At 44.9% G+C, this 21,720-nt stretch overlaps 1 protein-coding gene across 1 annotated transcript in view; it reads left to right on the top strand.

Annotated features, from left to right (window-relative positions):
* lipca (lipase, hepatic a) overlaps positions 1-21,720 on the top strand; it is a 45,947-nt gene that overhangs the window by 2,253 nt on the left and 21,974 nt on the right. The window contains exon 2 of the mRNA XM_055661220.1: positions 17,982-18,160. Coding sequence (XP_055517195.1) covers positions 17,982-18,160 — 179 coding nt within the window. The remainder of the gene's footprint in view (positions 1-17,981; positions 18,161-21,720) is intronic.

The following is a 21,720-nucleotide window of genomic DNA, read 5'->3' as shown; positions in this document are numbered from 1 at the left end:
TCTGTTGGCTCTCCCATGAAGTGATAATCAGCATGCGATGCTGTGTAGTCCACATTTAGTGCACAGTTAATATTTCCGATACCAAAGGAGTGAAGGTTTATGCAGCCAACAGGAGGCTTTATGGGTCTGTAATGTGAGGAGGACCTGGGTTTTCCCTGCATGCTCCAATTTCCTCCCACACTCCAAAGACGTACAAGTTTGTAGATTAATTGGCTTCGGTAAAATTGTAAATTGTCCCAAATGTGTATGATAGTGTTAGTGTACGAGGTGATCACTGGTCTGCGTGGTCTCGGTGGGCTGAAGGGCCTGTAAGTGGTTTAAATATCCACACTGTATCTGCATCTCTAATGTCTAATGGACAAGAACTGGGATTGTGCTGTTCATGTCTATCAACGACTCAACACACATTGGTGTCCCAGGCTGAATAGGTATCCCTCTCGCCTTTGACTAAAAAGGTTGCATGCTCAAAGACTGGAGCACTTCAATCCAGATGGCAGGACTGAGGGGTTACTGCAGTATTATGGATGGAGCATTACACTAAGGGTTTGACTGCTCTGTCAGATGGACATCAAAGAACGCATTGTGTCATCTCAAAAACAGACCTGAGGAGTTACTTGGCTGTTGCCCTCAATAATATTATCAACACTATTAACCTGGAACCTCATACTCTGCTGTCCATTGGACTTAGCTATGGATAAATTGGCTGCTGTTTCTACAATAGTGACTGTAAAGTGCGATGGGATATAAAGCTAAGCCTTTCCTTTTGAATCTGACCAGTAAACGTTGTTAATTGCCTGTGTGATAAAAATGGAGGAGTTGGGATGTGTTCAATATGAAATAGCCACTGAGACAGGAGTATATATTTAAAAAAATAGCGAGAGTACAGAAGAGATTTACTAGAATGTTGCCTGGGTTTCGGCAACTAAGTTACAGAGAAAGTTTGAACAAGTTAGGTCTTTATTCTTTGGAGCGCAGAAGGTTAAGGGGGGACTTGATAGAGGTCTTTAAAATGATGAGAGGGATAGACAGAGTTGACGTGGAAAAGCTTTTCCCATTGAGAGTAGGGAAGATTCAAACAAGGGACATGACTTGAGAATTAAGGGACAGAACTTTAGGGGTAACATGAGGGGGAACTTGTTTACTCAGAGAGTGGTAGCTGTGTGGAATGAGCTTCCAGTGGAAGTGGTGGAGGCAGGTTCGATTTTATCATTTAAAAATAAACTGGATAGGTATATGGACGGGAAAGGAATGGAGGGTTATGGTCTGAGTGCAGGTAGATGGGACTAGGGGAGGATAAGTGTTGGCACGGACTTGAAGGACCGAGATGGCCTGTTTTCCGTGCTGTAATTGTTATATGGTTATAAATGTTCGCAAGATGAGAGGTCACCATCATTCCCAACATAACAACATCGTGAGGCTTATTGGTTTTCAGTCATGCTGAAATATTATTGGAAATCCACTTTAAAACTTTGTTTCCAATGCCTGCCAATCATCAGGATACTCTTCAACCAGTGATCCTGATACCCACAAGAAGAAGTGGTTTAAATATGTGTGATGACTGGTATGCGAGCAGAACTATTTGTAAAGTGTGAGCTAATGTGCCCATCAATCCGATTCTTTATTGAACTAAACATGCATGTCAACTTCTCATGCTAACTTATCCCGCGGGGATTTAACTGTGTCTAGGTAAAATGAAGCATTAATCACAGTTGCAAAATCTTTTTTGCACATAATTACTTAACGGCCAACCATGACGTTGGTTTGCTGTTACTGGTCATTTTTCATTTAAAAAGCTTCAATTTTTTCATTAAGGAGATAAGAGTTCCTCATGAGTTAAACCTTTCTCCTTCTTCTTCTTCTGTTCTTTCTGCCTTCTGAGAGTGCAACTACATTCAACAAACTAAGAGGCAGTGTATGACCCCTTTCCCAGTTGTCAGGCCTGCAACAAAGCTGATGCCTTCTCTGGCCCTGATTAAAGTAAGAACAAAAGCTTGTGAAGAGAAAGAGAAAGGACTCTAAAGACGTCAGTGATTTGATCGGCGCACGGCGGTAGAGCTGTTGCCTTACAGCGTCAGAGACCCGGAATCGATCCTGACTATCGGTGCTGTCTGTACGGAGTTTGTACGTTCTTCCCGTGACATGCGTGGGTTTTCTCCGAGATCTTCGGTTTGCTCCCACACTCCAAAGACGGACATGCTTGTAGGTTAATTGGCTTGATTACAAATGTAAAATTGTCCCTAGTGTGTGTAGGGTAGTGTTAATGTGCGGGGATCGCTGGTCAGTGCTGGCCCGGTGGACCGAAGGGCCTGTTTCTGCTCTGTATCTCTAAACTAATCTAAATTAAATTTGTGTAAATCCAAATGGAACCGTAGCCTTAGGTGATATTGAGGAGTCTTGTGCCAACATTTTTTCCGATGCAGTTGCACATGTATCTTACATTTCACAACTGTACTGTGAGCATGAAGCCAAAACTATTTCATCCTGACGCACATCTAGTTGTTGGAATGCACGCAAGAAGGAAGAATGGGATGCCAAAGAGGGCCCATCAAAAGACTACAAGTGCACGTGAGCCTGCGACTTTGCACATTAGACCTACCCTCAGCAGACCCTCATGTCTAACGATAATTAGTCTTGATAGAAGGCTCCACTGTGAAGTAATAGCATCCATCTCTGTGCAATTAGGCCTCCAGAAATTCTTGAGGGGAATGATTCATCTTCATTGATGTCTGCTGAGACCTCAGAGAAACGACCATTGAGCTACTTTTTTCAGCAGGTTCTCAATAACATCCCAGGGTTTTATCTAAAATGATGGGTGCTGGGAGTCTACATGTAATTTATTTAAACTAATAACGAGCATGTGAGTCTGGCTAATGTGATATATAGCGGATGAATAGAATAAAAATTTCTACCGGTTAATTTATGTTAGAGTGGGAAGATTTCTGCCTGTGTTTTCTAATAATATTTTAGCAGATGCTAAAAGAGAGTGCCTAGCGAGAGAAAATCCACTGACTCTTCCTGTCTCCACTGCATGGAGATACCCGATCATTAGACAAGGTTTGATATATCAAGATCAAGTATGCCATCTACCCTTGTAATGAGACAGTTAAGATAATATACAAGATTTCTCTCCCGCCACTATATTAATTTCCACTTTGTCAGCGCCCTGTATGTGGTGACTATTGCACACCTTTTAAAAAAAATCAAAAATATTTGTTCAAATATTAAAATAATATATGCAGTGCAGTAAAAAACGAAACCAAGCCCACCACCATAATACACGACTAACGATAAACTATTCTACAACTATCTTACACTCCTTGTCAAGGATGCATTCAACCCCACCGCAGTGCCCAGCGGTCCCGGAAATCCCCCAGGGCGCCCGTCAATAGCGCATAGTCCCTCTCTAACACCACCCGGGCACAGTCTGGGCCGTGTCAGTGGAAAGAGAAGCAGAGTTAACATTTCAGGCACAAGACCTCTCCACATAGACACTTGGACAGATATATGGACAGGAAAGGTTGAGAGGGATATGGGCTAAATGCGAGTAGGTGGGTCTAGTTTAATCTGGCATCTTGGTCGGCTTGGGTAAGTTGGGCTGAAGGGTCTGTTTCTGTGCTGTGAGGAGTCACCCAAAGAGTCGTACCTTTTTCTGGTCGCCGCTGGATTTTCAACATGTTGAAAATGTTCGTCAACCTGCTGCGACTATGACGTGTGCCGGCAAGTCGCCGAAAAAAATCGCGTAAGTAGGACAGGACCTTTAAGGCGAGTGAAACTCAAATGAAAATGCATGAAATAGTAATTATCATAGAGTCATACAGCACAGGAACAGGTCCTTCTGTCCACCAAGTCTGTGCTAACCACCAAGCACCCATATCTGAACATACTAATGAAGATCCTTCAAACTGATCGGTCGAAGGTCTTAAATTGTTCCTCGGCCAAGGAGCCTCTGCACATGATCAGACACACGGCAACAGTGAGAGGCAACACAGAATCCAGTCAGATCGATGAGGCACTTGTCAACAAGATGAGCGTTTGGGCCTCCCGTTGCTTTGCATCATAGGCCTGGCCACGCCGCTGCGTTACGCTGCACTACCTCCGAAGCACGTGATCTGCTTTTTACACCTCATTCTGGTCTGGTAGCTGTTTGAGGCATTTAATATTCATGCACCTGCAAAACCATGAAGGCTTTACTTTTTATTTCAAAATTATAATCTCAGCAGATGGCACCATCAGGAAGTCTTTGGCATGGTGAGAAATGCCAAACTTCGCTGTCAGTGAAGCTGGCAATAATTCTTTGTGGATTTTATTACTTGCAAAGCCTCACTTGCAGAGTTATTTATCGTATCTCAAGTCTGTTCTTCCGTTTAGCACATTTTTCTCATTAGGGCATTTGGGAAGGTATGTGTGGGAACCCACAGTCCTCCGGGTGATGGAATCCAATAAGTTTTGATTTATAAAAGCTATTACCAGTTCACATTAGCATCCGGTGAGACTAGCTGTTTGTAAGATATTGTAATGATTGTGCATGATATTGCACTTTGGGGCTCAGATATCAATGGGGAGCGGCCTTTCATAGCTCCGACCTCAATGCTGTCACTACATTGCATCGGGGGGCTCACCCCCGAATCTACCCCTTCAGCAAACCCCCTCCCGGTACTCATTCACACCTTAGATACACTGCACTATCTTCCAGCAGCCTACTGCTGGTATGCCAAGTGTATGTCTTTACTCTGCGATGTTCCCCATTCTAAACGTCCGAGTAATGTATGCTGTAGAGAAGGCTTCTCCAGCACACATCCCTTTCAGAATACTGTTCCACCACTTCTTCTCTCTTGTCCACCCCCAATTTTGTTTGGCTTGAGCTCCCCAGGCCTAAATCTCTGGTATTCCCTCACTGCCCTTCTCCATTTAAACCAACCTTCTTGACCATACATTGTTCACTCGTCTAACACATCCTCACATTGGTCACTGTCAAAGCGTTTCTGATAAAGCTGCCGGACTAAACCTTGGCATATCTCACTATATTGTTCTAATTACCCAGCCACGAGGAGTGGACGCTGCTCATCAGTATTCTGGCCTCAGTTGCTGATCTTTCATCAGCCAGCATGGCAGTCATTGCATGTTCGGGTTTGTGATGAATGGACACTTCCATACTAAGTGCACAGAAGACCATTTGATGGTTGGCAACGTCCTGCTGGCAGTTCCACCTTCTGCATCTTTGGACGCAGATTTACAACACCAATGAGAGAAGACAAGACTGAGAGTTGAGAGTCGGCGATTAGTATTGCAGCTCATTTACACACAGTCGGCACATGAGCGGTGGGAAGTTTACAACTTGCTCCTCTTGTGTTGACAGACCTTGCAGGCAATTTACAGTCGAGTTCTAACTGAGCATGAATTGTACAAAATTGGATTTTTGTTAATACCACGGTGGTGTTCACTAAATCTTTCAGCTGTGTAAGAACGAATTGTAATCTAGAGACTAGTTGATAATGATACAACAAGCCAACACAATCAACTCCTCCCATGACAAACTTTAGTTTAGTTTAAAGATACAGCATGGAAGCAGGCCCTTCGGCACACCAAGTCCTTGCTGAACAATGATAACCCCTACACTAGTTCTATGTTATCCCCGTTTCACATCCTACACACTAGGGGCAATTTATAAAGCCATTAAACTACAAACCTGTACCTGTTTGGAATACAAGAGGAAACCGGAGCACCTGGAGAAAGCGCATTTGGTCCACAGGGAGAACATAGAAACTCCGTACAGACTGCACCCATGGTTAGGATCGAACCTGGGTCCCTGGCGCTGTAAAGGGGCTGTCCCTCTTGGGCGACCTAATCCGCGAGTTAAGAAGAGTGTCTTCGACCTTCAAGCTCGAGGGTACTTGCCTGGAAAGCCTCGAGCTAAAATCACACACACACACACACACACACACACACACACACACACACACACACACACACACACACACACACACACACACACACACACACACACACACACACACACACACACACACACACACACACACACACACACACACACACACGACACACACACACACACACACACACACACACACGCGGGCATTTTTACCTTCTTGGTCCAGAAAACTCAATAAGCCAATCAAAATGCTCGGTCAATGATGGAGATTGCCTATGGCTGCCCTTGACTGCCTGTAACTAAATAGCGACCCCACTCCTCTGCACTAGATTAGATTCCGTTATTTGTCATTCAGACCTTTCAAACGAGTCAAAAAGAACTATGCCGACCAAATGTTACTCGCGGAAAATCTTTCAACACGCTGAAAGAATTTCCGCGACCTAGCTGAGGCCACGAGTATTCGCAAACTTCCCTCGAGCATGAAGGAGAGTCCCAGCGACCTCATAGGACCTCCTACGACCACGTGTCGACCATGCTGCGAGTTTGAAGGTCGAAGACACTCTTCTAAACTTGCAGATTAGGTCGCCCAAGTGGGACAGCCCCTTAAGTCGGCAACTATACCGCTGCACCACAGTGCCGCCCTAACTTGTTTAAGATCTAGGCTATGGTCAAAAAATAGGTAGTCCTTCTCTTTAATTTAAACTGATTGCAAGTGACTTTCGTTGCAGATTTTTCATGTATAAAAACGTAATTGCAACAGGGGATGGGGAAAGTTACCAGCATCAAATAATCAGTAGTTAAGTGAAGGAGGTCAGGCTACAATGGGTTTGATTTTGACTTTTTTTTTGTATTGAGTTTGGAGCACTTTGCATAAAAATCAGCCACTGGTCTTGGTGGCCTCCACTCAAGCACGCAAGGTTAATGACCCCTCAAACAGCAAATATCAGTCACGCCACTTGGTTGCCACCCCCCCGATCAATACATGTCCTTCACTTAGTTGTACTCAATTCCAGTTTGAATTCCACGGTAAATTAGGGATAATAAATAGGGATCTGATTATTGACCCAGCAGATACATTTGAATGAAACATTTTAAAGCTACTACCTCACACAAACATCCTTGTAATCAAGTGATATCAACATGGCTTCTCATAATTTCAAATGGATTAACACATCAGGTAGAACTGCTACCTCACCACGCCAGAGACCCAGGTTCAATCCTGACCTCAGTGCCGTCTGTGTGGAGATGTACTGGCTCCCTGGGACCACGTGGGTTTCCTCCAAGTTCCCTGGTTTCCTCCCACATCCCAAGGACACATGGAGTTGTAGATTAAATTGTCTTTTTTAATTACCCCTAGTGTGCAGGGAGTAGTTACTGTGTTAACATAAAACTAGTGAGAATGGGTGATCGATGGTCGGCGTGGCCTCGGTGGGCATAAGACCTTGTTTCTATGCTGTACCTCTAAGCAAAACTAAAATATATTAAGCAAACTTCTACAGAAGAGGAAAGAATTCTCCAGCAAAACGTAACATGACTATTTATGATTATATCATAATATATGGATAGACAGATTAGCACCTCCAGTCTTTGAACAATAACCTTCATGTAAAATAGCTTGGTAATCGATGTTCCATTTTACCTCAGTATTATAAAGTATTTAATCTATTCAAAAGTATCTAAATTTAAATTTACTTTGAATTTCTGGAAATTGCTAAATGTTTTTCTCTCGTGAGAAGTTGTTGCAGTGATAAACAATATCCAGATGGAACAAGATGGAACAATATCCTAGGGCTTGAATACCACTGAGCAACTTCAATCTGAGGCAACCCAGGGTGACATATTCCTTTACCAAGACGGCAGCTTCACTTCTCGTTGTGTCACATTTAGGCATCGGGTGGTGCAGGTGCGTCAACACCTCATGCAATTCAATTCAATTTCAATTTTAGAAAATCAACTGGAAAGGGACTAATTTCATCAAGTAAATTCACTAAATCCATGGCGTTGAATCAGACGGATTGATAATAATAATAATAATAATATCTTTTATTGTCATTGCACATAAGCGCAACGAGATTTGGTATGCAGCTTCCAACCGATGTCATAACATAAATAACTAATAAAATTTGGATTTAGCTATTTAGATACCCCGAGAACATGGATTGTAAAAAGAACAGTAAAACAGTCAAAACAGTTCAACAGACTAAAGTGCAGATGTGTCTGTGGGACGTGACCATCCGAGGGAGACAGTCCATGGGGGTGGGGGGCACTCAGCAGGGCCGGTATTATAACAAGGACTTTGTAGCACCCCTTGGGCCTGCATTGTCTTTACTCTTTGTCCTTACAAGCTTCTCTCATGTCTGAGCAGGTCCCGGTGCTGGAAGGCACCTTTGCACCTTTAACCAAAATGCTTCATTCTTTCAGTGGCTTTCCTGTGCGATTCTCATCCTCGCATGGGAACTTCACTGAAACCTACTGCATAATGAAAGGCCCGGTTAGAGTGGAAGTGGGGAGCATGTTTCCAGTCGTAGGAGAGTCTAGGACTAGAGGGCACAGCCTCAGAATAAAAGGACTTACCTTTACAATGGAGATGAGGAGCATGATTTTTTCAGCAAGAGGGTGGTGAATCTGTGGAATTTATTGCCACAGCAGCTGTGGTGGCCAAGTGGCCAAGTCATTGGGTATTTTTAAATCGGCGGTTCATCGGTCTTTGATCAGTAAGGGGGTCAAGGTTACAGGGGGAAGGCAGGAGAATGGGGTTGAGAGGGAACGATAGATCAGCCATGATGGAATGGCAGAGCAGACTTGATGGGCCAAACTGCTGCCAACATGCTTGTCCAACTCAAACATTTATCCCCTAGTGTTCCCACCAACTCTCGCCTGACCCTCACCAAACCAGCCCTGATGAAGAGTCTCAACCTGAAATGTTAACTATTCATTTCCCTCCAAAGATGTTGCCCGACCCGCAGAGTGCCTCCTATTGCCCGCAATAAACTGCCTGACCCAATCACCAGACCCACCTAAATCTTGATTGCAAGCCCCACTTCATCACATGTCCAGCAGTCGATCACAACTCTCTTCCGATGAACCACCTTGAACCTCACGATCCAAATCACACCCAACTGGTGGACCGGTCAACTCCCCTCTCCAACCTCTTTCCCCTTGACTTCACTTTCATTGTTTTCCATTCCCAGTGTCCTGACCTCTCTGTTTCCCTTGCACACTTTGCAACGGCACACAAAATGTGCAAGACCTGTTCTGTAGCCCACAACATGTAGAGCCTCATGGACTGCACAGTTTCTCACCCCTCATTTACTCTCTCACGCACCGCACCATGTTTAGCTTAGTTTAGAGATGCAGCATAGAAACAGGCCCTTCAGCCCACCAAGTCTGTGCCGACCATCGATTTGTGTACATTAACACCATCCTATGCTCTATGGACAAATTATAATTTTTACCAAAGCCATTTAACCTACAAACCTGTACTTCTTTGGAATGTGGGAGGAAACTGGAACATAGAAACATAGAATCATAGACAATAGGTGCAGGGGTAGAGGCCATTCGGCCCTTCGAGCCTGCACCGTTATTCAATATGATCATGGCAGATCATCCAACTCAGTATCCTGTACCTGCCTTCTCTCCATACCCCCTGATCCCTTTAGCCACAAGGGCCACATCTAACTCCCTCTTAAATATAGCCAATGAACTGGCCTCAACTACCTTCTGTGGCAGAGAGTTCCAGAGAATACCTGTGGAAAACCCAAGTGGCCGTGAGGAGAACGTACAAACTCTGTACAGACAGCACCCTTTGTCAGGATTGAACCTGGATCCCTGACGCTGCAAGGTAGCAAGTCTATCACCGCGCCTCCATGCCCCTTTTTACCCCATAATTACAGATCAGAAAATGCAAAGACAAAGGTCCCAATCTTATTGCAGATCAGGTGATCAATGGTACTTGTATTCACGAGATAACGCTAAATAAACACATTTTTATGTGACGAACACATAAAACCAATTGCAGGTCAGTTGAGCCGATCACCATTTACCCGGCAGCTTGCTGGCAGTTCCCCGAATCAGACACACACAGCTGTTGGACCATATCTGGACATATAAATAAAGTACATTGAGAGAATAACCAATGCTTTTTGGCTTAGCTTACTACAAGCTGTGGGCTCTGGGCAAAAAAACCCAACAAAATATTGCAAAATAAACGATGTTCTTTTCAAAAGCTGCTAAAGGTCAGAAATGAATTTTGAGACGTAATTGTGTCATTTTGCCGCTGAGGCAATCTTCACTTTGAAACAGCCGGTGAGGTATGGCCCAGCGCACACAGTGGAGTACTCAGAGGTGTTGCCCACACTCACACATCCACAGCATCCACTTAGAGACAGCACTGTTTTATCTGAAGCAACAATTTGCTGGAGAAACACAACAAATCAAGCAACATCTGTGGTGGTGGGGGGGTGGGGTGGTGAAGGAATGGTCGATGTCTTGCGTCTCCATTATGCCTCTTGTGTCTCCATTATACCAGTCAACTGCAGAGTCCCTTAAAGACATACCTACTTTGATGAAGTTTTCTTCCTGTATTCTGTGAAGCCCTCTCTCACCGCTCCTCTCTCTGTGGTTAATTCCTCTCCCCCCACAGATGCCATTTGACCGCTCCAGTTCCTCTGGCGGATTGTTTATTTCCTCCACATTCCAGCATCTGCTATCTTTTGTGTCTGCACTGATATATCTGGACTGGGAGCTTGGAGTTAAATGAGCAGGCCTTCGTTTATTTCTCCATCGGGGTAAAGACGGTAGTTCTCAGTATAATGCTGACCATCTGCTTTGGATTTTTTTCACCCCACCTTATTTTGGTTTCTCTCCATTGCAGGTGCTAGGCTTTTAGTTCAGCGAGGAATAATCTTGTATAAGCATCCAGGACAACCAGCAACTGAGTTCTCTCAAAGTCTTTCAGAATTCAGTCACCTCTCTCTCTGTTTCCTACCCTCTTACACCCTGGTCTATGTCACAGAGGGTGGTGGGTGCCTGAAACACACGGCCAGAAGTGGAATGGAATGCAATGGGATACTTTATTGTGGCGTGTGACAAGGCACAGTGAAGTTCTATTTGCATATACCCAAGGCATGCAAATAGCCGCCATATACGGCACTGACAAAGTTACTCCCCCCCCCCCCGCTCCCGGTCCTCTATTGTTCACCCCCCCCCCCCCCCCCCCCCCCCCCACCTCTCCCCCTCCCCCTCCTGGTGACCCCCCCTCCACATCAGATCCTCCATTGATCATTGTTCCTCCCCCTCCCTCATAGCGGTCCCCCTTTGTTCTCAGGCAGATACGATAGTGGTGTTAAAGAGGCTTTCGGATAGACAATAGACAATTGGTGCAGGAGTAGGCCATTCGGGGCCACAGGGATATGCGGGGAGTGGAGGGATATGGGTCACGTGGAGGCAGAGATTAGTTTAACTTGACATAGTTTGGCACGGACATTGTGGGCTGAAGAGCCTGTTCCTATGTTCTATGTTTCATGTTTCATGTTTCCCTCCAGTCCAGCCCTCTTTATAACTTCTATCTCTCAGTCTACTTCTGTTGTTCCCTGTTGCAACGTGATCCACTCAGTCATGCCCATTCTATTTGATTCAACCTATTTCTTATATTATATATCTTTGGCTACTTATGGTTAAATTATGGCTACTTTCCTCCCAATTGTGCTTTCTCTCCCAGTCTGACCATCTCCAGCCACCACTGTCACTCTGACCCAATCTGCCCCCCACCTCTCCCTCAGCGTTTTCTCAATGTCTGCCTTCTGTTTCAGCAAATGGTCAGGTTTTGATACACATCACGCTCTAATCATCCTCCAGTGTAATGAGGCTCGTCACAGATATTAACCTGCACCTGCACACATTTTTAAAACGGAAGTAAGAAATGCCGTGGTAACCCACAAAGGTATCTATTGATATCAAAGCTGCCTACATGGGCCCAGAGAGCGATACTGTGTGGAAACAGGCCCTTCAGCCCAACTCGTCCACACCAGCCAACAATGTCCCAGCTACACTAGTTCCACTTGCTTGCACTTGGTCCATATCCCTCCAAACCTGTCCTATCCATGTACCTGTCTAATTGTTTCTTAAACAATGGGATAGTCCCAGCCTCAACTACCTCCTCTGGCAGCTTGTTCCATACACCCACCACTCTTTATGTGGAAAAAGTTACCCCTCAGATTCCTATTAAATCTTTTCACCTTCACCTTAAACCAATGTCCTCTGATCCTTAATTCACCTACCCCCCCCCCCCCCCCCCCTACCCCTCCCCCCCCCCCCCCCCCCCCCCCTCCCCCCATAATCAGTCTGAAGAAGGATTCCGACCCAAAGTGTCACCTATCCCTGTTCTCCAGGGATGCTGTCTAACCCTCGGAGTTATTCCAGCACTTTGCATCTCTCTTTTAATAACATAGTGGACCATCTAATCTTGTGGCATTACTCCATTGTGGTCATAGTTATTCTTCATTATTTTTGGAAAACGTGGTAGTATTTGGTCCCATAAAAGATTTTGTTTACGTGCGTGAGTCTCAGGCTGTGTAATCCACCACAAGTGGTCATTAAAGTAAATGAGTCATGATGTCCCTTAGACCAAGATCATGTCCCGAGCATAATTCGAAAGGACGAGTTTTTATTTTACATCGGAGCCTCAGTCAACAAGCAATGTTGCCCTCTAGCCAACTGCATCCATTGGGGAGAGTCACATCTGTTTGTGGGACACTGACAGCACGCATAGGTTCCTGGGTCATTGCGCTGACACCAGCTACCATGGCAGCGGCAGATCATTGAGACGAGGAGCAGGAAGATCACGGAGGAAGACAGAGAGGTCCCAGCAAGGCCCAAAGCAGCAACTAGCTGCCCAAGAGCAGTAGCTGCCCAAGAGAAAAACATTTTTCACACAGTAGTGAATCTCTGGAACTCTCTACCACAGAAGGTAGTTGAGGCCAGTTCATTGGCTATATTTAAGAGGGAGTTAGATGTGGCCCTTGTGGCTAAAGGGATCTGGGGGTATGGAGAGAAGGCAGGTACAGGATATGGAGTTGGATGATCAGCCATGATCATATTGAATGGCAGTGCAGGCTCGAAGGGCCGAATGGCCTCTACTCCTGCACCTATTTTCTATGTTTCTATGTCAGCTGGATGGAGCTGAGCCCAGAGCAGATCACTAATGTGTTGCTTGCACCATGGTTGTGGATGTAGCCCAATCCATTGCACAGACCAACCTGTGTGCGACCAGAAGGATGGCGAGAGATATTGATATTTCCAAGTATCTGCTCCCTTGTGTTTGCTGGCAAAACCGGTGGGATTTAGTGGGCACTGTCACAGTCATTTTGTTGAGTAAATACAACACATTTTACTGGTGGTAGTCCTTGTAACTCAGTAGCTGAAAAAGTGTCTCGACCCGAACCGTCACCCATTCCTTCTCTCCAGAGATGCTGCCTGTTTCCGCTGAGTTACTCCAGCATTTTGTGCCTATCTTCGGTTTAAATCAGCATCTGCAGTTCGTTCCTACACACTTGATGTTCTCATTCACTGCTGTTGGAGTAAATCCTGCACTCCCTACCCAAGAATACTGTGCAGGTGCTGTGCTGAGGTGATCTGCAGCATTTCAAGAAGCTTTACATGGGGAACCACAGGCGCGCGATCATTAATCACAATTTGTGTTCAGACATTTATGAGAGTGGCATAGCACTTTGCAGAGGGGTCATATCCAGTTCCAATCTCGTTCAGATCATTTTGTATCATTGCATCCCCAGTGTGCTGGTCAATTCAGCAAAATCCTCACCTCAGAACAGATTATCCTGAAACGTGCTTGCATGAAATGTCCTTTGCTTTGCTGACGACTAAGATGGTGAATAATTTATCAACGGCAGTTCACCAAATGGAAACAGAACGATGAAACTCCTTAGGTAGATAGAAAATGCTGGAGTAAATCAGCGGGACAAGCAGCATCTCTGGAGAGAAGGAATGGGTGGCATTTTGGGTCGAGACCCTTCTTCAGACTGATAACAGGGGAATGGGCGGGATAGAGATAGAATGTAGTCGGAGACAGTGAGACTGGTGGGAGAACTGGGGAGGGGGAGGGGATGGAGAGAGAGGGAAAGCAAGGGCTATTTGAAGTTAGAGAAGTCAATATTCATACCGCTGGGGCTGAGGTCAATGGCCTTATTTAGCTTCACATCATCGAGAGAAATTTATTTTTGATTTTGACTTAAAAATAACAATTGCTGGATGAACTCAACGGGTGAGGCTGCATCTGACTGAAGAAGGGTCCCAGACCAGAAACTTTGCCCGTCAATTTCTCTTCCGTGGATGCTGCCTGACCCGCTGAGTTCCTCCAGCACTTTGTTTCGTGTTCAAGATTCCAGCATCTGCAGTTTATTGTATTTCCATAATCTTGACGTTATCCACCGTGTGCTATTTGCACATTGCTCGGTTATGCAATTTAGGTTTATTATTGTCATGTGTACCGAGGAACAGTGAAAAGCTTTGCTTTGTATACTATGCAATCAGATCAGATAACACTATATATAAAAATAATCCGCTCAAAGTCAAGTACAAAGGGGCAGATACAGAGTACAGAATATGTTCTACCGAACTATCCGATCTGATGCGGAGTCCAATATTGAATGACCAGATTAGTCTTAATGAATGACCAAATATTCTTAATTCTGTTGGTTGGTTGAGTGAGTGAGTGAGATACAAGTGACAGGAGGAAATAGGCAACGTTTTGGGCCAAAACCCTAGTACACGAAAATGCTGGAGAAACTCAGCGGGTGCAGCAGCATCTATGGAGCGAAGGAAATAGGCAAGGAAGGGTTTGGGCCCGAAATGTTGTCTATTTCCTTTGCTCCATAGATGCTGCTGCACCCGCTGAGTTTCTCCAGGATTTTTGTCTACCTTCGATTTTCCAGCATCTGCAGTTCCTTCTTAAACACTTTATGGTTTGTCACTTGCATCTCACTCACTCACTCAACCAACCAACAGAATTAAGAATATTTTATGCTTAAACCTTCTCCACTGCCTGGTTCTTCCCAATGTGATGACATTGCTGGTGATCAAAGTGTGATGTAAAGCTACTGGACATTATTTGGATATTTAAGTGCTGTTATCCCTGCCCTTAGCAGATTGTTCATATGTTACTAGTGTCATTGGTTTATAACTCTAACACCTTTATGCATCAAAGGCAGTACTTAGTGTTAGAGCAGTGGGAAGTCCAGAGATGTGTTCAGTGACATGAACTGAATTATAGATGATGGAACTGTGTAAAACACATCCTCTCTCACAGTTAACAGCTCTGATTTAATACAATTGATTTGCATAACCTGGGAATGGAGATTACCATTTACATATGGAGAGGCCTATTTTGTGCGGTTATACTGTACCAATGGACTCAGCAAACTCCCTTCCACAGCCTCGGCTCAGTAATATTAGCTTAACTCTGATTGAAATGGTTAAGCAGGTTCAGTCAGTGCATCAACATGCGATGGACTCAAAACACCGGATCTTGGCAAACAGAATAGAAACGTAAATAAAAAAAGTACAAGTGATGTTTGAATTTCGAGATGCAGCAGCCGAGTTTGATTGCAATATGTCCAAGGTTATCTTGCTGAGTTACAGTGTCCAGGATTACTTGACATCTGGGTTAAGGACAGAGTGTGACAATAACATGAGCTGCAGATGCTTTCCATTAGTTATAGAGCCATAGAGAGATACAGCATGGAAACAGGCCCTTCGGCCCAACTTGCCCACACTGGCCAACATGTCCCAACCACACTAGTCCCACCTGCCCACGTTTGATCCATATCCCTCCAAAACTGTCCTGTCCATGTACTTGTCTAACTGTTTCTTAAATGTTGGGATGCTCCCTGCCTCAACTACCTCCTGTGGCAGCTTGTTCTATACACCCACCACTCTTTAGTTACCCCTCAGGTTCCTATTAAATCTTTTCAACTTAGATTAGATTAGATTCCTTTATTTGTCATTCAGATCTTTTGGTCTGAACGAAATTTTGTTGCCTGCAGTCATACATATAATAATAAATAACAAAACACAAATTAACATCCGCCACAATGAGTTCACCAGGCACCTCCTCACTGTGATGGAGGCAAAAGTCTTAAAGTCTCTGTCTCTTCCCTCCTTATTCTCCCTCTGCGCTGAGGCGATCCAGGCCTCCGATGTTGTTACCCCACCGGGCGATGGTAATTCAGTCCTGCGGCTCAACCGAGCTCCGCAAACGGGCCGGTTCAAGCTCCGTGGCCCGGGGTGGTCGAAGCTGCCGAAGATGCCGCCCTCCAGTCCAGCGGACGCAGCTGTTGCCGCGGGAGCTCCGTAAAAACAGGTCACCAACCTATGACCTGTGAGCTCCCGATGATGTCATCCACTGGCCCGTCAGAGCCCCGGATTCAGGTTGCCGCCGCCGGAATGTCATCCATCCATTCTCTTCCACAGATGCTGCCTGACCCACTGAGTTTCTCCAGTTGTTGATTTTTTTTTTACTCCGGATCCTAGCATCTGCAGGCTCGTGTGTCTCCAAAAACAACAATCCCGTCGTGACCTTAAAGCCCTGTCCCACTGTACGAGTTCATTCAAAGAGTTCTCCAGAGTTTGCCCTGATTCAAACTCGGAGATTTATGGTAATGGCCGCTCACCGGTACTGGGGGCTCTCGTGGACATTTTTCAACATGTTGAAACATCTTCACGAGCCTTCCCGAGCTTGCCTGCCGTTAGCGAGTCTTCCCGAGTACCTGCCGTTAGCGTTACGAGCCGCTACGCTACCCGAGCTCCGGCGTACCCACTACATTCATTCTCCGTGCTTACCACGAGTTTGATTATTTTTTAAACTCGGGAGAGCTCTCGAATGAACCCGCATTGTGGGACAGGGCCATTAGACGGTTGCCTTGAGCTAATTTTCTAAACTTTGAAAAAGTTTACCTTTGTAGGTACAGTAGCAACTTAACAACAATTTAAAATAAGCAACTTAATCAGTCTGAAAGGGCACAAAGAGCTGGAGTAACTCAGCTGGTCAGACGGCATCCCTGGAGAACATGGATAGGTGATGTTTCGGGTCGAGACACTTCATCAGACCTGACTCAACCAGTCTCCGCCTAAATCATCACCTACCCATGTGTTTAAGAAGGAACTGCAGATGCTGGAAAATCGAAGGTACACAAAAATGCTGGAGAAACTCAGCTGGTGCAGCAGCATCTATGGAGCGAAGGAAATAGGCAACGTTTCGGGCCAAAACCAAGGGTTTCGGCCCGAAACGTTGCCTATTTCCTTCGCTCCATAGATGCTGCTGCACCCGCTGTGTTTCTCCAGCATTTTTGTGTACCATCACCTATCCATGTTCTCCAGAGTGCTGCCTGGCCACCTGAGATACACAAACGAACACAAAGTACTGGAGTATCAACCAGCACCTGCAGTTCTTTGTTTCTACACACAATCAGATTTATGAATGGTCGTAACCTGCAAAGTTAGATATCCATATTTCCAGAGATATACTGTGACCTTTGTGACCTTTTATTGTAAACATGCATCTACAATGTCTTGTTTCTACAACTTCATAACTCAGCAGGCAGTCGGCATTAGGTGTTCCATTACCTTCCCGAGTGTTCATCGCCAAAAGTGAAGGCAGATAATCCCCACTGACGGCTTGTGACGGAAGACTTCTCCACACATCATTGTCAATTACTGAGCCATACACGTACATCCCAGAGTCAGCAGCAACGCTTTCAACAGCTTAGCTCCTCAGTATTTTAGTAAATTTAATCATTCCCCAGCAACTTAATTAAACTTGCATGAGCATACTTTGTGTTAAAACGTAATACTTGTAATTTTTTTACTTCCGCGAATGTATGAAGGAATAATAAACAGAGAACTCATTAATCTTATGAAAGCCTTACGCTCAACTTTCTAGTTAAAGTACCAAACAAAATCTGCCTACAAATGAAAATATTCAATCTTCTCTTTGAAATACATTTTTACCTGATGGGTTAAGATTCCCCACATTATTTTGAGATAATCCTGCAATAATCTTGGTGTGTTTCATCTGCAGCAGGAGGAACCCCTGTTGATAGAAGAAGAGCAGATACGATAATCACCAAATTTGGCCTTTACAAGGGACAGTCGTCGAACTCCGAGACTTGCTACATCACCCCTCACCGGGCCGAGACCCTGGACAACTGCGCCTTCAACTCTTCCCATTCTTTGGTGATGATCATTCACGGATGGACGGTAACACTGCTTCTTTCCTTTGGGGTAGAGGAAAGCATTTTGTTAAGAGCAGGACTAATCTTCCCCATGGACTTCACAATGGAATGAGATTGTTTAGGCTTGGAATATTGGTCAATGCATCTGGAGTGGGAGAGTGAGCACAATGAACAGGAACACAGGGTGTGTGGGTGTGGGTGTGTGTGTGTGTGTGTGTGTGTGTGGGTGTGTGAATGTGTGTATGTGTGCGTGTGTGTGTGTGTGTGCATGTGTGTGTGTGTGTGTGTGTGGTGTGTGTGTGTGTGTGTGTGTGGGTGTGTGTGTGTGTGTGTGTGTGTGTGTGTGTGGGTGTGTGTGTGTGTGTGTGTGTGTGTGTGTGTGTGTGTGTGTGTGTGTGTGTGTGTGTGTGTGTGTGTGTGTGAGAGTGTTATATATGTGTGTGGGTTGGGTGTGTGAGTTATATGTAGGAGAGTATGTGTGCCTGCATGTGAATATATACAGAAAATGTGCATTTATGTGTGTGACTATGTGTATATCAGTGTAAGTGTGTGTATACATGTGTGGGCATGTATATGTGTATGTGTATATCAGTGTAAGTGTGTGTATACGTGTGTGGGCATGTATATGTGTATGTGTATGCGTGTTATAAGTATCTGTATGTGTACGTGTCACAGTTTGTGTACATTTGTTTATGCATATTTGTATTTAGGTGAGCATGCCTGTATATTGTGTGCAATTAGTATGTCTTCATGCGCAAGTATGCATGTTTATAAGTGAGTGCAATGTGTACCTGCATGTATATGTAGACATATTTGTGTATGTGTATGTGTGTGTGGTGTATATCTGTTTGTGTGTGTACATAACATTCAAATTTAAATTCCTGTGAACAGCAGCATGAAGATATAATGTGATGAGCAGATGAGGGAGAGCTGGTGGATGGGGGAGTTTAGATTTCCAGAGGGATTACACCGAGTTCCCACCCGTGTTGCCGAGCAAGGTTGAGCACATGGAATTGGGTGAAACATACTAGCATGGCCTGAGAGTTGGTTGACAGTTAAAGAATAGACACAACAGCCCATTCACAGTTCATTCACTCATGTGTCGGCAGAATTGGTCGCCGTTTCCGGAGATCGCCATGAGGATGCTTCTGTGATGATCCCCATTCACAGAGTGCCAGGCTATGCCAAGTGGTGGCCACAGGGGGCAGTGCCCGCACCCCAGCCATGCATGATCTGTCCCAACAATGCGGCCAAGGGCACCAAATGTAACATTTCCAAGTCTGCAGAAGCTAAGTGGGACGATGCAGAGTCAAGAGAATATCCTCAAACCAAATGACACGGGAACAGCACAGTGGAATAACACGGAAAAACGGATTATTTGGCAACAGCAAGTGGTTAAGAAATGTTGCTCAGCGGGTGAGACAGCATCTATGGAGAGAAGGAATAGGCGACGTTTCGGATCGAGACCCTTCTTCAGACTGATGTCGGGGGGGGGGGGGGGAAAGAAAGGAAGAGGTGGAGACAGTAGGCTTGTGGGAGAGCTGGGAAGGGGAGGGAAAGGGGGGAGGACTTCAAAGAAGACCCATCAATGAAGGGTCCCAACCCAAAATGGCACATCCATAATCTCCAGAGATGCTGCCTGTCCTGTTAAATGACTCCAGCACTTTCTTTGGTTGGTCAATGTGTGGTGGAATCTAGGGGATGTTGATTCAATGTGGGGAGAATAAAAATTGTGGTTAGTTAGGATTAGTGTTAATGACTGGTTGAAGGTCGGTGTGGGCTCGGTGGGGCAAAGAGCCTACTTCCCAGCTGTATCTTTAGATTATATGATGCTACAAGTCTTTTCTTATGTACACAAGATGCTCAAAAAGTCTAAAAATATTCAAACGGAAAATGCAATGCTAACCTCATTAAATGATCACTTAATATAAGATTAGTCAGTATATGAGAAGATACTAATAACGTTACGCCAATAATTGACTTTGGCAATTAAATTATTTCAATTCTACGTAAGATAAAACTCAAAGCTTGCTGTGACTTCCATTTCAGTTTGCTTCTAGTATCATTTCATGACTATTTTTAGCCATGTAAGTAACCTGATTAAATGCAGCTCATCATTCACGTTTGGCTCTATTGTTAATAATGAAGCATGAGGGAGCAGGCAATTGATGATAACATGAGGAAGGAAAGAATGGAAAGAGGGCTGTGAAGGGGCTGTCCCACTGCGGCAACCTAATTGGCGAGTTTAGAACTTGCCAATTAGTAATAGAAGACTTTGAAAAAAATGTCATGTTGAAGACCTCCTTTGACTATGTTGAAGACCAGCTTCAACTAGCTTTGGGAAAATTGGACACTGAATTGTGGAGAGTGAAGACGACCTCCTTCGATCTCCTTCAACTATGTTGAAGACTATCTACGACTACCTTCGACTACCTTTGATTTCCTATGAATAACATGCCGACCTACTACGACCTATGAGTAAAAAAAGTATCGATTTTTCTCATGGCGACCTTTTTTTACTCGCGGGCATTTTACAACAAGTTGAAAAATATGCCGCGACCTAGCTGAGGCCTCGAGTACGCGGGGACCACTCTCGAGGATGAAGGAGAGTTACAAAGACCTTGTGACGACTATGCTGCGAGTATGAGTCGAGGGCAAACTCGTCTGAACTCGCAGATTAGGCCGCCGCAGTGGGACAGCCCCTTGAGCATTAGGAGAGATGTGAAGGGGTATCTCATGATTTTATATACTTCATTCAAGTCTCCCCGCAATCTCTGGCGTTCCAGAGAATACAATCCAAGTCTGACCCTGTAGTAATACCCCCCTAACCAAGCAACATTGTGACAAAATCTCCCCTGCACCTTTTCCAAAGCCTCGACATGCTTTAATGGGCCGACCAGAACTGCACACAAAACTGTAAATGCAGCCTAACCCAAGTCCTATAAAGACACATCATGACTTCCTGACTGTTATACGCAACATCCTGACCTATGAAAGCAAACATACCATGTGCCCTCGACCTAGCTGTGTTGCCACTTTCAGGGAGTTATGAAATTGGATGTAAAGCCCTCTGTACGTCAATGTGGTTAAGGGTCTTGCCATCAATTGTATATTTTCCTCTTTCTTTCAACCTCCCAAAGTGCAACACTTCACGCTTCCTCAGATTATACTCCATCTGCCATTTTTCCACTCATCTCTGCAGCTGTACCCCACTGTAGACTTTGACAGGCTTCCTCACAGCCCTTGAGCCAGATCAATGCCACAACCCTCTGTCGTCTATCCATAAACCAGTTCTGAATCCAAAGGACCAAGTGATTGTTAATCCCGTGGATTGTAATCTTCTTTATCAGCCTACAAAGGGGACTTTATCAAAGCCTCAGTAAAATCCATATTGATACCATCCACCGCCCTACATTCACCTTGGTCACCGCCTCAAGAAACACGATCAAGTTAGCAGGACACGACATCCAAAGCCATGCTGACTACCCCTAATTAGCCCATTGGCTTCCAAATGGGAGTAAATCCTATCTCAAAATATCCTCTCCAATGGCTTCTCTACCACTGACGTGAGGCTCACCGACCTAT

This window comes from Leucoraja erinacea, chromosome 33 (assembly GCF_028641065.1).
Source record: "Leucoraja erinacea ecotype New England chromosome 33, Leri_hhj_1, whole genome shotgun sequence".
Lineage (NCBI taxonomy): Eukaryota > Metazoa > Chordata > Chondrichthyes > Rajiformes > Rajidae > Leucoraja > Leucoraja erinaceus.
Note: the sequence above shows the minus strand (reverse complement) of the source record. Positions and strands in the feature narration are given on the sequence as shown.